General features: G+C 51.9%; 1 protein-coding gene across 9 annotated transcripts in view; it reads right to left on the reverse strand.

The window, feature by feature from the left end:
* The window catches only part of LOC122127938 (BTG3 associated nuclear protein), a 55,784-nt gene that overhangs the window by 14,245 nt on the left and 24,554 nt on the right, over window positions 1-16,985 (reverse strand). For 5 of the 9 annotated variants that reach the window (XM_042702246.1, XM_042702245.1, XM_042702244.1 and 2 more), the window contains exons 5-8: window positions 12,629-12,745; window positions 10,956-11,131; window positions 5,575-5,814; window positions 186-359 (exon numbers count right to left, since the gene is read on the reverse strand). In XM_042702246.1, coding sequence (XP_042558180.1) covers window positions 186-359; window positions 5,575-5,814; window positions 10,956-11,131; window positions 12,629-12,745 — 707 coding nt within the window. The remainder of the gene's footprint in view (window positions 1-185; window positions 360-5,574; window positions 5,815-10,955; window positions 11,132-12,628; window positions 12,746-16,985) is intronic. The other 4 variants (XM_042702250.1, XM_042702249.1, XM_042702251.1 and 1 more) reach the window with 1 other exon arrangement.

Below are 16,985 nucleotides of genomic sequence, written 5' to 3' on the forward strand. Positions count from 1 at the left end.
CGGGACTCTCAGGCGTGAAATAACTAGGCAGAGGAAGGAAGGTCCTGCACAAACTCGGCCCCCACTGGACTCAGAATGCAAGGCCCGGTCCACTGCCCCTATCTACTGAACCCCCAGGGAGTCACAGAGCACCAGCCAGGTGGGGACAAGTGCACACTCAGGCAGCCGCTCACCCCAGAGCCCACCTGTGGCGCTGTATGAGGATGAGGAAGAGGATGGCGTTCTGCGTGAGAAGCTCTTGACTGCCAGGCTCTGGCCTCGCTGTTTCCGACGCCATGCTGTCCGGCATTTGGAGTCGATGCTCTGTTTGATCCGATACCAGTCAGACTCTGTGATTCCAAATTTATAGAAAAGGTGACCTGGAGGAACATATTCCAGATAAATGCTGTGAGCACAGGGCGTCTTCCTAGGCCTGGGCCTGGGCCGGCCGGGGGTAACCTAGACACAAATAAGACGCGCTCTCGTTCTACCCATGGCCTGTCTAGCTGTCTCACACAACTTCATCAACAGCAAAATAAATGGAAGAAATTCAAAATGCAATAATCAGAAGACTAAGCTGAAAAACTTCCTGTTTTGACTAGCAAGAACACTGAGTTTGGACCAGCTACTGAGGGTTAAGTCACCGCTTAAGCCCTAAATATCTTTCCTACTGAGAGCCAAGTACTAGTAATAATCCAAAGAAGAGCTTATTTTTTTAAGTGCTATATTAAGTATCACGAGTTTCTTTTGTTTTAGAAAGCCACTTCTTGACTTTTTCTGCGCATATGCTCAGGACACGTTTGGCCGACCAGGGTGATAATGTGATCTAAGTGGACGGAGCGCAGTGGAGAGAGGCTGAGGGCAGCTCGGGAGAGAGAGCGCTCTGCAGTAGCAGCAGCAGCATCCATCCACCCTAGGACATAAAGGCAGCAGCAGCTCTGGACTCAGACTTTCAGGTCACTTCTAAACAATCACAGTCATCGCTCAGTACTGTACACGTGCTGCGGATGCCATTAGGTGTCACGAAGTTCCAGGGCCGTCAGCAGTGTTTGTGACAGAACGGTCAGATTGCCAGCCTTGGAGCACAGACAGCCAGCGTTGAGCTCCACCTTATATTTTGATGCAAGTTTTTTTTTTTGTTTTTTTTTTTTAAAAAAACCTCATGGAATAAGAACGTCACTACCTTCACATTCATTTTCAGGCAAAAGCCAGAGAAATGAGACATCATCTGTCTAAGTCAAATTATGGGTCAGGCATAAGAACCAGCTCAACAATTCCCACCTTCTATTGACCACCCAGGCCAGGAGACCAGGCAAGAAAAGACACATTGCTTCCTCTGCAGACCTCTGCTCACAGGGCTGCCCCAGCTTGACCCTACAATGGGTACCTGCAGTCCTCAAGGCACAAGACCAGACACCACCAGCTACTCTTCCTTGAACACCTAAGGAACTCAGCACTAGCTCAGGCCTGCTGCAGCCCCGACTCTTGGCCAAGCGCTCCCTGTGCCCTCTGGGCTGGGGGAAGCTGCCCTGCTTCCTCTCCGTCCGGGGCAGGCTGCAGGGCAGTGCCTGCTAGTGGAGGGTGTCCCACAGGACAGCTGCCTGCCTTCCCTCTTCCAGAACTCCACCACTGACCCTGAGGGCTCCAACCATGCAAGGGTTCCCAAGCTTGCTCAGAGCCCCGAGGGCCGCTGTGGGAAGGGGACAGATAAAAGGGAATAGATAGAATGTCTACTCTCACGCCTCGTGGGTGGCATATTTGATTTATCAGTCACAAAGGAATGGAGACACTATCACTCCCAATGTAATCTCAAGTTTAAGGAGAAAGTAAAGCGGGAAACTAAGTGCCAACAACTTCTTTCTTGAAATTACAGACTTAATGATAGTGGCTGGCTCAGAGGAACAACAGGAATCCAAACCCCTCTGATGGGAAAGTGAGCCAATGTGCTCTCTTGGCTGGTGCTCCAGAGGCCGACATCAAAGCCGTCCTGTTCCCTGTTCTGTTCTCCCCACTCCTGCAGCTGCTCTCTGCCACCTCCAAGGCTGCGTCTAGATCCCTGTCCAGGTCCCTGCTCAGGAGAACCAAACCCTCCCCCAGCTCTCTGGTCAAAGCCGGGACCATGACCGATAAATGCCAGTCGCTCAGCACGGCCATTTGACTGCAGAGGACTGAGCTGAGAGCTGACATCTGACTACGCAAGGTCAGAACAAGCCGCATCCTGTGCTCTGAACAGCCACCCTCAAAAACCATGTCCTTCCCAGGGCCTCAGAAGGTGACCTCACTGCAAAGCAAGGTCTTTGCAGATGTGATTAATTAAGCTTAGATGAGGTCATTCTAGCAGGCTCTCCCTCCAGTGACCGGTGTCCTTATAAGGAGGAGAAAGAGACAGTGATTTCCAAGGAGAAGATGGCCATGTGACGATGGGGACAGAAGGGGAACAGTGCTCTATGAGACAGGAAATGCCAAGAAGCACCCATCCTCACAGAGCCCGTCAGGGCCTTCGCACCCGGAACTCCTTTTAGTTGTACAAATTAATCAAATGTTCTCCCAAATGCCTAGAGACTCAGATAAAACCTCTGCTACCTCAAGGAAGCCAAGTACAGGGAGGCCAGAAGGACCCACAGCCCCAGATGAGCAGTCCTGAGAGCCTGTGCCTGCCCACAAGGTGATGCCTCCAGCAAGAGCAGCCACATGGCTGCAAAGTCTGGTGTGCACAGCCAGTGGAGGGCGGGTAGAACAGCGTGTGTGCACCAGAGCCCAGAGACATCTCCTAGCCGGCCCACCAGCCTGCTCCAGAGCTCGGCCTCTGTGTAACTGCAGGGCACACACGGTAGCCAGCCACTGAAGGCCCAAGGGCAATGCTTTCTAGATGGAGGTGCAGGATTTCTTCCTACTCTTAGTACTCCTACTTCCTACTGTAAAGTCCCATCCCCTGTGCAATGACAGAGAAGCTACAGGCGCAGCACCTGTCCCCACTGCCACCTTTCCACGGCCCCTGCCAGGACTGCAGCCCAGGAACCCACTTGCATGTTGCAAGCTCAGAGCCATGGTGTAGTCCCAGCAGGTGTCTCTCTCTAGCGCCTCACCCACTCCTCTCTACACCGGCACAGACGACAGCCATGTGGACAACACTTCTCCCAGCTCTCTGTAGCTGGGTTTTAGGTGTCCATGTGATCCGTCCTCCTTCCTGAGGGGCTCAGTATGTCGTAAACCTAAGTGTGCCGCGTCAGAGGTCCTTCCACTCCTGTGCACCGGCGCCCATCCGCCTGGAAAGCAAGGAGGAAGTTGGCCGCTGGCTGGGAGCAGCTGCAGCAAGGTGCTCAGCTCATACACCACATGCACAGCAAGGCTGCCTCTCACGGAGCAGCCACGAGAAGACCCAGGGGACGACCACAGGTTCCCAGTAAGATCTCAGGCCTCCCATTGGGCCTTCTGTGCGACTCATGAGTTTGTACAGTGAACTAGTCATTGCTACGTAGAAAACAAATGACCTGCCATAGGCAATGAACAGGAGAGCTATCAAGTTTCCGCTTTGCCAAGCCTTGCTCGTGCCTCAAGAATCCCCGTACTTCATCCTCTCCTGTGTCCACAGCAACAGCCCTGGTCTGCACTAACGGTGTCCAGTCCCTCCACCTGGCCCTGTTACCAGCCCACCATTTCTAGAAGGGCAATCCTGCTCTCACCTCACCCACGGGGTGCTGTGGGGAAGCCTCACTGGGCACTGGCCCGGGGTCTGAGTTCAGTGTGGGTGTAGATACAGCAGGACCGCACCACTGAAGAGCACACACTTCGAGGGACTTGCTCTAACAGACAATCTCTCTGGAAGACGGTGCTCTGGGACATCCCCGAGGCTCAGGGAGGCAGGTCCAGTTGGCACTGAGCTGCTGTGTCAGCAGCCTAGGGAGCTCAGCCTGTAGGCCAGAAGAAAGCACAGGAGCCAGGCGCATAGTGCATCCCACATCTTCTGACACCTTCTAAATGCACAGAGGAAGACAGGCAGGCAGGCTGTCTGATGGAGCCAGGGAAAACAGGGACTGCCCTATTGTGTCTGACCAGTGCCCTCTACCAACTGGCACAGACCCCCTGAGCACCAGAACCCAGGCTGCACCACTGACATAGACCCCTGAGCACCAGCACTCAGCCTGCACCACTGACGTAGACCCCTGAGCACCAGCACTCAGCCTGCACCACTGACACAGACCCCTGAGCACCAGCACTCAGCCTGCACTGACATAGACCCCTGAGCACCAGCACTCAGCCTGCACCACTGACACAGACCCCTGAGCACCAGCACCCAGCCTGCACCACTGACATAGACCCCTGAGCACCAGCACTCAGCCTGCACCACTGACACAGACCCCTGAGCACCAGAACCCAGCCTGCACCATTGACATAGACCCCTGAGCACCAGCACTCAGCCTGCACCATTGACATAGACCCCTGAGCACCAGCACTCAGCCTGCACCACTGACATAGACCGCCTGAGCACCAGCGCGCCCTGTCCCTATATGCTTCTACTCTGAAGGTCATTCTCCATGACCTCCAAAAGCCTTAAGTCCTACCTGTGCCCAGGAAGCCACAGTCCTAGCACTGATGTTCCAAGGTGCCTGCCTCTCCAAATCAGGGTCCACTACCACACTCCAGCTTCACATCAGGTCCTCATCATGTCCCTGGAAGGGCAGGACAGCTTCCCTGGACTTCAGCTCCCACACAGCACTGCATACTGGAGCTAGGCTAGCCACATACCGCTCTCCCTGGCACACTGCACAGGACAGTAGCGCTGGGCAGGTGGGCTGCATGCCTCTGAAGGCAGCACTTTACTGGAATACAGCTGTGTCTATTTGCTTACATTTGGACTATAGCTGTACAAGGGGGCCTCGTGTTGCTTACAGAGGTCACAGCCAGCCTCAGGAGCTACCGCCTCTCGGAGAGAGCTCGAGCTGTCACCGTATTTGTTTAAGGAGATTGCACGATCCTCAGAGGCCTCTAAAGGCCTTCCCTTGCCTGCTTTATGTCGTGTTTATCAGAAGCCACACTGCATGGCTTCTGAAGGTGGAAGGCTCTGGACACTAGGGGGCCGTCACCAGGCCGTAAGTGCTAACAAGGAGTTTGAGTAGTCTGCATCCTTTGCAAATGCCATCAGTGAAATGATGTAGCCACAGCCAGCTTGGGAAAGCGTGACTCTTCAGGGCCTCTGCGGATACTATGATCAGGTTCCACTGGCCTCCAGCTCAACCAGGTCAGACATGAGCATGGCGCGGGCAAGACAGATGCTGCTCTCAGAAGGGAGGAGGAGCAAGTAACACTCCAATCATGCCGCTGGACAGCTCACGCGTGCTGTGGCCAGCAGGAGGTACGAGACCCGGCACGTCTCTCTTCCTCAAGAGCAGCCCAAGGACAAGTGAGGCTGGAATTTTAAAGTCCGCGTGAAGCACCTTCCCAAGTGTCCTCATTGGGGGCAGCAGACAATGCCGCCCAGAGGAAACGCTCAGCCCAGGCCACCGCCCCACCCCATCCGTGCCCCGCACCGTGCTCAGTTCAGCTCTGAGCGCCCTGCAGCAGCCCAGCCCGGTGGCAAGCCACATGTGCACTTACACCGGATCCCGTAGATGGTGAGCGGGTCGAGCTGCTTCTTCCCGTGCTTGCCCTGGCCCGACAGGTTGGACACAGCCTGCACCTCGCGGTGGAAGAGGTAGTCCAGCAGTGTTAGCGCCATCTTCTCGGCCGTGCGGCAGTTGGTGCTGATGTGCAGCATGTCGGAGGGGATGATGGCGCAGCGCACGCGCATCTCGGGGTTGTTCTCGTCGCCCAGCCACGTGCCGTTGGGGTAGTCCTCTAAAACAGAGAAGGCTCCCTGGGTCAGAGGGGGCAGAGGCACGTTCCAAAAGACAGCGTGGGTGGCTCAAATACTTGCAGCAAAAGCGCAGGAGGGGCTTCAATATCAGCTCCCAGAGTCCACACGGAGGCCAGGAGCCCAGAGAAACCCTCTGCTGTGGGAAGTGGGAGCACTGAGCTCCGAAGAGCAGAAACAGTGAATCACTCCCAAAAGGCAGCCTACATTCCTGCGAACCCATCTTAGATACTGCAGGTGGCAGCTGACCTCACCCACACTGTTCTCCTACCTCTGGACCGCCTTCAACTCTGCCTCAGCAAACAACACCGCAGGCAAGCCTTGCACACATCTCAAAGCTCCCCAGCTCAGGAACGGTCACCAGCATCCAGCTGTGGCAAAAGCCTTGAGGGACCCTGAAGGGCTGCCCAGAACATACAGGCTCAAGCCAGCCCCGTCTGGAAGGAAGACATCAAGCAAGCTCTGGGCCGGACACCAGAGTCTCTCTGCAGTCCCAAGGTCAAGAGCTCAGAGCAAAATTCACAGCTTCTAGTCACTGTCAGCTCTGCCCCTCACTTAGACAGGAGTGAGCAAGGCCAAGACTTTCTGTGCAGCCTTCTCTCGGGTCTGATGGCCACACCAAGCACGCCTGTCTCTGGGACAGCTGAGTGTCCATCCACTGGCCCCCTCTGTGTAGAGAAGGCAGGCACAGGGAGCTCGACTCTGCCCGTGCGCTGCCGTCTACCGCGTCCCCGGGGATGCGCTAACTCTACAGCACTGCCTAGCCCTCAGCACAAGTGTGCCTTTCCCACGAGATCTCGCTCCCTCCAATCCACCTCAGACCACCCAGCAGTGAACTCAGAGCTGATCTGTGGGAAACAACTCTGCCCCCTGCTCACAGCATGGCGACTCCATTCCTCTTCATTGCCACACCATTTCTCTAACACTGCAAATCACACTACTTTGACTCACTGCCTCATAGGTTGCCAGTAACAGAATAAGAGCCCTAAGCCTGGTCATCAGGACAGGACAGGCCTGGAATGCCCCCAGGTCTCTGGGACCCGAGGGGCTTTCCCTGCAGGCCCTTGACCATATGTGTATGCTATGCCTCCGGCAGACAAGCCTCCCCTAGTTCCCGGAGCCGTAACACATCTGGGTGAGTCCACAAGCCCTGTCCACACAGACACGATCTCTGCAGGAGGTAGGAGCCAGAACCAAGCAGCCAGCTATAGCTAACAGCTCTGATTTCTAGAATTTAGAATGAGTGATGAGTTAGAATATCATTGCTAAGGAACATCAATGGTTCACAGTGAAGAAGGCTCTCTGGACACATGCTCAGACACTGCCTTGAAAGTCAGTCAGCCACCATTACAATTATGTATTACCCAGCCCTTGGAGGCTGACACAAAAAGATCTCAAGTGTGAGACCTGTGTGAGCCCACAGTCAGACCCTGCCTCAACATAATAACAACACAACAGACTCCAGCAAGTCTAAGACGGGCTCACCCCAGAAAAGTCCAAGGGCATCTACAAATATTTCTGAAGCCAGGTGCCAGTGGATTACGCCTACAATCCTAGCTACTCAGGAGGCTGAGATCTGAAGATCGCAGTTCAAAGTCAGACTCTTACCTCCATGCCAGAAATGGCATGGTGGCTCCAAGTGGTAGAGAACTAGCCTTGAGAGAAAAAGCTCAGGGAGGAGCTGGGAAGGTGGCTCAGTGGTAGAGTGCTTGCCTTGCATGCATGAGGCCCTGGGTTCGATTTCTCAGCACCACATAAGCAGAAAAAGCCGGAAGTGGCTCTATGGCTCAAATGGTAGAGCGATCACCTTGAGCTGAAGAGCTGAGGGACAGCACCCAGGCCCAGAGTTCAGTCCCCACAACCGGCAAAAAAAAAAAAGAAAGAAAAAAGAAAAAGCTCAGGGAGAGCACCCAGGCCTTGAGTTCAGGCCCCACGGCTGACAAATAAAAATACACTTATACCACACACACACACACACACACACACACACACACTTATTCTGGAAAGTATGCACCTGGTATGGATGTACACTCAGAATCCAAAGCTGGTCAGGTGTAGATCTTAATGACACAGCTGCCTGTGGTGTCCAGTAAAGAAGCTGAAGGCCAGGGCTGCCCCAGGCTGGAGCAGCATAGTCTAGTGGAACTCAACAGAACCTCTAGTCAAACAGAAGGTGGTATTTGGTGACACCAAGTATTGCTGAGCCTTTTATTAAACACTGGGGTACAAGGACCCAGTGTGGCCCACTGATCCCACAGACATTGGGTGCTGTGCCACCCCCCACCAGGACACTGGAAGGTGCAAAGAATAGTGGGCAGGACCTCTCAGCTTTGCTCTCAAAACAGCCAAAGGTCCCTGTAGCCTTTCCCAGGAAGAAGACTGCTAATTCAGCCCAGCCACGCTCTCCATGTTTACTCTAAAGTAAACTCAGGACAAGAGCTTAGTGCTGCTGAGCACTCAACTTTCCATGTGTTTAAAATTCCCTATTAAGAGAAAAGGAAAAAGAAGGAAGTAAAGAGAACTAAGATTCCTGGCCTGCAGTTGGCACTGCCAGACCAGAGAGGAGCCTTTTCAGCACCAACCACAAGTTCACATACAAGCTTTCAAGAGTTGCTTTCCTTTGGGCACTGTGAATGTGGCCAGTCCTCATGGTGAGTTCCTGCTTTAGGTAGCAGCCTATGAATACTGGGTGTGAGGTCCTCTGTCAATCAAGAAGGCTGAGGAGGGGGAGCACCAGCCACAGCAAGTCTAACCCACAGAGGTGAGAGTCACTGCCACCTGGAGAAGGAAATCCCTGCTGGACATAGAGAGGCTCAGGGCCTGCTGCCATCCTCGGAGTGGGGCAGGGAGGACCCCATGTGATTGGGGACACCCTGGGAACTCTCAGCGTGGTATCCTCCTCAATGCTCAGACACAATGCCTTCTGACCCTGGGGAGACAGACTCGTGTCACTTACTGGTGACACTGAATTGTGTCTCCCCACAGAAAACAAGACAGAAAATCTACTTACACAGATGTCTGAGAAATGCAATGTACCTCTTGATAATTCAGAAAGATCTATTTGTTTTACTAAAATGTCTTGGTCCAATTTTGCCATTTGAAACAATAGATTCTAGGAATTTATTTTTAGAGTACCAAAAAAAATAAACCTGCTTTCTATTCCAGTCATTTAAGTCTTCAAAAAAAAATTGTCTGGAAGACCTATTAAAATGAAAACTTATCCGAGTGCCAGAGCTCATGCCTGTAGTCCTAGCTACTCAGGAGGCTAAGATCTGATGATCGCGGTTCACAGCCAGTCCAAGCAAACAAACCCAAGAGACTCAGCTTCCTAGCTGGATACTGAGTCACGTCCTTAAGTATAAATCTCAATGAAGTGGAAATTTCTGCCTTGATTTTTATGGTGGTGTGGACTTGACATTCCAGCTCAGCTTGAGAGGGATGTTGTGTTATCAGGAATGGAATGGGACTGTCCAGAAATTTTCCAGCCCCACCACATGGATCAATCACAACTATAAATAACTCATGTCTTCCACCAAAGTGGACAAGATGAATTCCCTGTGCGACCCACTGAACCCTTTCTTGTGCTTATTCACAACTACTGCCCCATAAAAAATATCATGGTCAGGGTACTACTCCAGGACCAGGCCATGCTTGGCTCAACATGTGCACTGGACCCTGCAGCTAGACTATAGATGCTCTGAGGAGATTTCATCTCCATGGCAGGTACCAATCGGCTCTGGTCACAAGAATACAAACTGAGCAAAGGCATAATTCAGCTCCTGTCCCGGGGCAAGGGCCACGGGGGCCTCTGTCTTTTATTGGAGGCCATCAGTGAATCCAGGGACACGAGCTCAATTGCGATTAGGGCAAGTATTACAAACTAGCTGCCTCGTCCTGCAATGGAAAAGAGCATGAGCTGCTGAGCAGACACAGTGCCCAGGGTGCCCATCCTGGGTAGCAATGCCCACTTCAGGCACAGTAAGACCTGAGACCTGCTGACAGCCTCATGCTGCTTTGTGTCCAATTCTACTCTTAGCATCCAATTTACAAGCACCACAAAAGTGTGCTTACGTACAAGCATCTACGTGGAACAATTCAGCAAGACAAGTTACGTGAACAAATGTCCAGTGAATATTTTTGGAAACTTCCTTTACTTGTATATGGTTAACAGTGAACACAGCAACTGTCATTCATCGATTTCATGGCTTTCTGTTCCATCAACACCCTGCAGCTTCCACTGGTTTTCTAGAATGAGGTGGCTGATCTTTGCTCCAGCCCTCCTCTGCTCAGCACACGTGCGCCGCTGAGCTCAAGAGCATTCTAGATCAACCCTTGTCTGCAGTACAATCCTTCCCCATTACAAGTAAGTATGCAACATTTTATATGTAGTCAAGTTTTGTAGCAATTAGCAAATGCCCAAACAACTAGAATTTAAACTTTTAATTGTTACTCTAAATCCCTGTTAAGAGATACCACTCCTGCCACATTTTAGTTAATTTGTATCTTTAACTCAGTCAACTTAACTACTGACTGATTAGATCACCCACACTCTTGGTGCTCCACAAAGACAGGAACACATCAGGATCTAGTCACCAGCAAAGGACACCAGGACCACTACCACCAAATCTCCAGGACCTAGCCACCAAAAAAAAACCAAAAAACAAAAAACACCAGGACCCAGCTGCCAATTAAAGATACCAGAACTCACCACCTACAAAATACCAGGACCCAACAACAACAAGATGCCAGGACCCAGCCACTAACAAAAGGCAAGCACAAGAACCAGGCTTACAGTTCCCTGCCCAGCAACTGACTGTCATTTCTTTCTTACCCAAACTGAGTTTCATCACCAACAAATTTCCTAAGTAAAACACTTCGGTACCTTTGTAATGTCATCGCTGGCCCCTAACTTGACACAAAGGGGATTGGTAATGCTCATAGGACACGTGTGCTCCTCTATGGCATCAGGCACACAAATACTCACACAAGGAGACAGGAACAGCTCCTGGAATTCAAGCTATTCTAACTTCCTTCAGCATTTTTATATTGTACCACATTGCTTAAAAGTACAAAGTTGTCCCTGTTGCTGGGCTGGCCAAGCGGAGAAGGTGCCGTGGGAACACACCTTCTGAGTTCAAGGTGATGAGCGTGACGTTGCTCCCGATGTTCTGGCTCCCCGGCTGGCCACAGTTGGACACAGAGTCGCTGGCCTCTGACCCGCTCTCCCCGTCTTCGTTGTGGCTGTCATCTTGACCTGGCACCTTCACCACGATGGTGTTCTGCCGACGCCCAGGAACAGCACTGGTGGGAACAAGCACATCAACCCGTGTGAGAGTGAGCCAAGGCAGCCACCGTCAGTCCTGACTTCCTGGACAGCACTGGGCTGGTCTTCTCCCAACACCTAACTGAGCAGGGACCAGTGCACCCGGGGGTCTCCCCACACAGCTCTATGACAATGAAAGCAACTTAACATGGAAACACTCAGAGGCTGAGATGGGATAAAAAAATGTTTACAAAAAATTTACATCACCAAAGAAGTGAAAGCATAAGTCACGGGGACTCGGGCCTGCTTTCAGATCAACGTTATCCCTCAAAATGCTGACTTGCACCAAAGAGGTTTTAGAGCCATGCCAAAGAAAGACTACATGAAGAGGACGGGGGCACAGAGCCCCAGGAGCAACCCACCCCCGTCAGACCCCAGAGGGTGGCTCAGCCTCCAGAAAGCCCTCACACTCCCGTCACTCCCAGGGCAAGCCCAGGAACAGGCTGCTGCGGCCCTCGGGCAGAGCGTCCCAGGACCCCTCCAGCAGCTCTTCTCACCACAGCCCTGATGTGCAGCAATGAGAGCAAGGTGCAGCGGAAGAGCCCTACCCACTAGGCAGGGCGGCCAGCTGCACTGAAACGCTCCAAAAAGACCACTTAAGAGACTGTGCCTGCTTTCTGAATAATCCTGTCAACAGCCCAGACCATGACCGACTAAGCACTGGAGAGAGAAAGCACTAGTTCCCTGTTCACAAAGTCAAAAAGGGTGTTTTTGACTTGTTCCCACCCCAGAGGTGGAAGCTGTAAGCCGCACTTCCGAACTGGGTCCTGAAGAGATCTGTCTAAGCTGACCTGGTTCCCGGTAATCAACCTGAGCAGCCGACCTCTAAGAGCTAACCCGAGGGAGCCTGGCTCACCTCAGGGTACCCCCCCGACTTTCACCCCACGTGTCAGGCCCAAGATCACAGCTGCTTCTTAGAACACTAGGCTGAGAAAATGGGGCTAAGCCGAAGAAGCAACACCTGCAGAAGAGTGGAGTGCAAAAGCAAAAACAGGATGTGGTGGAGACACAGATGGGAAACGAGAGTGACAAAGCCCCTGGGGTGAGTGGAGCCCAGACACTGGGCTAAAGGCTCCCCACTGGACAGAGGCTGGGACAGGGCCTGTGTCCTTCCCACTTCTGGCCAAGACACTACAAAAGATACAGGGTACGAAAAAAGCCACAATGCAACATGCTCACATCCTTCAGCAGACTCTGAGGTGAGTCTGTGTATCTGACACAGCGGCATGACAGATGGTGATGATCAGCTGACCACTGTGAAACGCCGCCGTGCCCTCCACCACGCGCCAGCTCTGCCAGTCCCCGGGCCACTCGCCCTGTGTGTGTGGCCTTGCCCTGCCCACCCTGAGCACCTACACAACTGGGTGAAGCCTGCTGGAACCATCCCAGGGACAGGGATGGCCACGTGTTTTCTGTGCCCTGGCTTGGGGACATCACAGTGGCAGGGGGAGGGAGGATGGTGCATGGCTACTGACTTGCTAATGATATTTTCCAGGGAATCCGGTGCCCTGCTGCTCAAGGGGTCTTCCATCTTGGCTACAATGGCGTTCTGCCGATCATTGTTGAGTATTACTGTAGTCTGGGGGACGACGCTATGGAACAAAAGAATCACAAGAAAAAGAAGACCTTAAAACAACAACATTCATTGTCAGAGCACATCAGTCATTGAACATAGTCACTCCCAGTGGCCTGCACTGGGGAGGAGGGATCAGGCAGCAGTGGTTTTGTTTAGATGTGAGAACACACTGTCATGGGGACTCTAGAAGGGCTCAACTTCCTGCTGGCTGGGAGACTCTGCTGACACAAATCACAGGAAGAGGGAAAGCCAGCTGAGGTATCAAGAGCTGTGCTGCGCCTCACACGCACCCACAGCAGCAGGTGTGCGTGACCTGAAAGCCACCTGTCCTTCCCATCTTCCCATCTCAGTCCAGACAGAGGCCTCCAGCCCACTGAAGGCTCACGGCCGCCCGTCCACACGCAAGAGGGGCAACCAGCACACTGGATGGTCGAGGCACATGGCCCAACTGCGGACCTCCTGGAAAGTGCATGGACCAGGGGAAAAAGAACCAGCCATGACCCAGGAACAACCAGGCTCAGGTGAAGACTGAGAGGCAGCACTGGTCGGCGTGCACACGGTGAGTCCACCCAGCAGACTCTCAAGGCACATGCTCATTCCACTTTTCAATTTACAGTCACAAAAAAATCTCTAAAGTATGCTTTGTAGTGAAAGGTTGGGGAAAATAAAGAACTAGCCCTTGAAATGTAGTCCTTATTATTTTAGAATAAAGTATCACCCTTTCCTGGGGGCAGGGGCTGTTTTTCAGTGATGTGAACACATGAAAATCAAGCCTCCCATCACATGACTGTAACTGCTCCCGCACAGGTGTAAGAGATGGCTCCACGCTACCCATTGTCAGACCCACAGCTGATTGCTGCCCCAATGTCTCGTCACTTCTCTGCCATTCTACTTGTCCTTTGCTGACACCTATGATGCCCACCAAACCATGAGAAGCTATTTACTACAATCGGTGGAAACCCAGCAGCTACACAGCTATACAGCTTCCTATATGCAAAACAGGAGTCAAAAACAGCTTAGGTAGGTTTGGCATATACATGATCATATATATCAACCTCAAATGAAATCAAGCATAGTTTTTCAAAAAGTATGAAGCTTCAACATCACAATCAAGAATGAAGTTAGTTGTGCAGGGGCTCAGCTTGGTGGTAGAGCACTTGTCTGGCATGTGCCAGCCAATGGGCTCCAGTGTGCAAGCAAATGTTTCTGGAAGCATCTTAAGAAGTGAGATGGGAAATGACAAAGATGCTTTCACTTCCTGTAGGATTTGGACTTTCTGAACACGCTATTTCTTTCTTTCCATGTCACAAGTGTGCACATACAGGCTGAGTGCTACAGCATTTCGCTTGTGACTTTCCAGGGTGCCTGGGCTGAGCTACAGTACCAGTGACTCGGCCACACACACAAAACCAAGTACTACAGGAAGATGTTTTACAGATGCTCTTACAAATCGTCACCTAAGTCTATCAAGAGGTAGTGATCCTGGGTGGGCCTGACCTCTGTGGGGCCCTTCAGAGGTGGTTAAGACTCCCTCCAGATCTCCTGCCTGTGGTCCAGTCTACTAGAGCTCCCTCCCGCCCCTGCCAACAAATGTGACACTTGCTCATCAGCCCCACACTGTTAGCCAGTCCCTGGAAGTAAATCTCTTGAAGACTGCCTGTTTCTCTGTTTCTGTTTCTGTTCTCTCTCTCTCTCTCTCTCTCTCTCTCTCTCTCTCTGTTTTTCTATGTATTTCCTTCTCTCTTTCTGTGTGTGTGTTTCTCTATGTATTTCCTTCTTTCTCTTTGCCTCTTTCTCTCCCTCTGATACACAAATACATGCACACACATACACACACATATGTATGTGCAGACATATACAGCCCCTCCAACTCTGCCCTGCTAAATCCAAACTCAGATTTTGAAATAATCACAGAGTCACAGGTAGCTCTGGAACAAATGGTACATGGAGTCTGGTGAGTCCTTCCCCTGGGCCCTCCCCAGTGACGGCACCGACAAGCCCTCACTCCACAGCCACAGCAGCGCCCTGAACCAATGTGCAGGGCTGGGTGTCCTTTCTACCCGTGTCCTTCTGGGGAGCTGGATCTTGCACCAGACCCCTGTGCCCATCACCACTGTGCAGGCCCTATGAAGGGAACCTGGGACTTTTTTAAAAAAACTTTTACAAGTCCCGTAGGTAATTCTCCAGTGTACCTCTGGCTTCTAACACTAAATAACAACCACCAAGTTACATCTTTGCATGCAGGACCCTGTACAGAGATACACCTCTGCTCTCATGCTTCCTGAATGGCTGCTTCTCTGTAAGACTCATCACTCTTGGCCACCTGTTTCCCACACAGGCGGGGATATCCCAAGTCCCTGAGTATACCTATCAGAAGCGCTTGTGAACCGTGTGAGCTTGCACCAAGTTGGATGCCTCTGAATGCCAGGGTCCTGGTGCTGCTGATCCGTGTATCAGAAGAGAAACATCTGGAAACAGTGAACAGGACAGAGTGCGGAACACGAGGCCCAGAGGACAGCCTGAGACGCTCATCTATTGAGCAGAGAGAGATTCCGGTCCTGCAGACACTGTGCGGGGTGAGGCCTGCATTGCTACGGGCTTATGAGGTGAGCGGCACCTCTCAGTACATGGAAGTACATGGAACACAAAGCATCGGCTCCGCACCATCCCATTTGCTGCAGCTTCTAGTTCACATGTGCCGATCAACACAAATACAGCAGAAACCCTGAATTCAACTTGCTGACTCGACAGATGCCACCGGAGGTGCAGTGCCCCCTCACATTCCCGAGCACTGCACGCAGACACTGGCCTGCCAGTTCTGCACGGCACCAGACCCAAGCTTAGCCCGTGCTCGGTTCACAATGAACTGCCTTCAACTGTCCATGCCTAGCTTCTAGGTGCAGCATCTGGCTTTCACATTATCTGCATAAATGTGCCCATGTACTCACTCGATGCCTTTAGCCCAGGTAATTAAACACTGACCCTCTCTGATCCCTCCAAAGAGTGGAGAACATCTATCCCACAGGTGATTCAAGGCTCACAAAATCATCTGGTACATGGACAGTCACATAAGCATCTGGTCGGCTGCCGGCAGCCATCTACCTGCATTGATAATTTCCTATGGCCCACAAATGGTGTTATAATACTCAAACAGCCCGTGGCAGAAAACGGTCCCCCACACATATCTACAGCTCCCAATACTTCTTCCAAACATCTCCCAAGTCAAACCTCGTGCCAGTCCCCATAATGGCAACTACACAAGATCCAAATCCATCGCACACCTGGGGCGGGGGGAGGGGACACCATTTTCCTGGCCCTGAAGTAGAGCACTATTGTGAACAAAACCCCATCTGAGCAATCTCACGAGCATTTTTGTGACAGAGATTAAGCTTTGGCCTCAAAGAAAATAGATCTGCCTTTCTTTTCTGTCCATGAAATTATTTAAAGCATCTCATTCAGGTGCAGAATCTAAAAATCTCGATCCACAATGCCAGCTGGGGCTGGCCTGAGTCCAGTCCTCTGTGTTCCAAGGAGCTCAGTCAGCACGGACAGCATGGTTCACTAAAACACTCCAGGCCAAATGTCAGTGGTCCTTCAGACCGCAGGTGGTGGCCCTCAGGGAACAGCTTTACAATCCAAAGAACAGCAGCGTCTCCTTCATCCTGCCAGATGACACTACACTTCTCACCATCACCAAGAGGCAGATTCAACCCATCTACAGTGGGGTTTTGTTTTGTTTTTTGTTTTTTGCAGTACTGAGGTTTGAACTCGGGGCCTTGGGTTTCTAAGTAGGTAATTTACCAATTAAGCCACACGCTCATCACTGAAGTGATTTTTAGGAGCACATGATTTGGATACAAAGCGGCCTCTGGCTCACATATCCCTTTTCTTTTATGTAATTAAGTACCGAATCACTCAGAACCATTCAGAATGTTACTACAGATTTTCTCACGACAAGACGCACACTTCCCCCTCTCCGTGTGTTTACACAGCAAAGATTCTGTGCTCTTACATCACACTGCTCTCTCTGCAGTCCTGGAATGAGGCCGAAGCCTCTACTTTCCGAAGGCGCCTGTGCACAGCTCCCCACGCACCTAACCACCGGAGAGTCACACACCCAGTCATCCTCTTCACCTTTCATCCTCCTCTTCACCTTCCGTGTATTCCTGAAATGACACAAGGCTTGGCCTCAGATCCAGCCTGGATGCCAGAGATGCTGGAGACCTGTGCTCCCACACAGAAGGAACCTAGACACG

Source organism: Dipodomys spectabilis, unplaced genomic scaffold (genome assembly GCF_019054845.1).
Source record: "Dipodomys spectabilis isolate Male_0828 unplaced genomic scaffold, ASM1905484v1 ptg000318l, whole genome shotgun sequence".
Taxonomy (NCBI): domain Eukaryota; kingdom Metazoa; phylum Chordata; class Mammalia; order Rodentia; family Heteromyidae; genus Dipodomys; species Dipodomys spectabilis.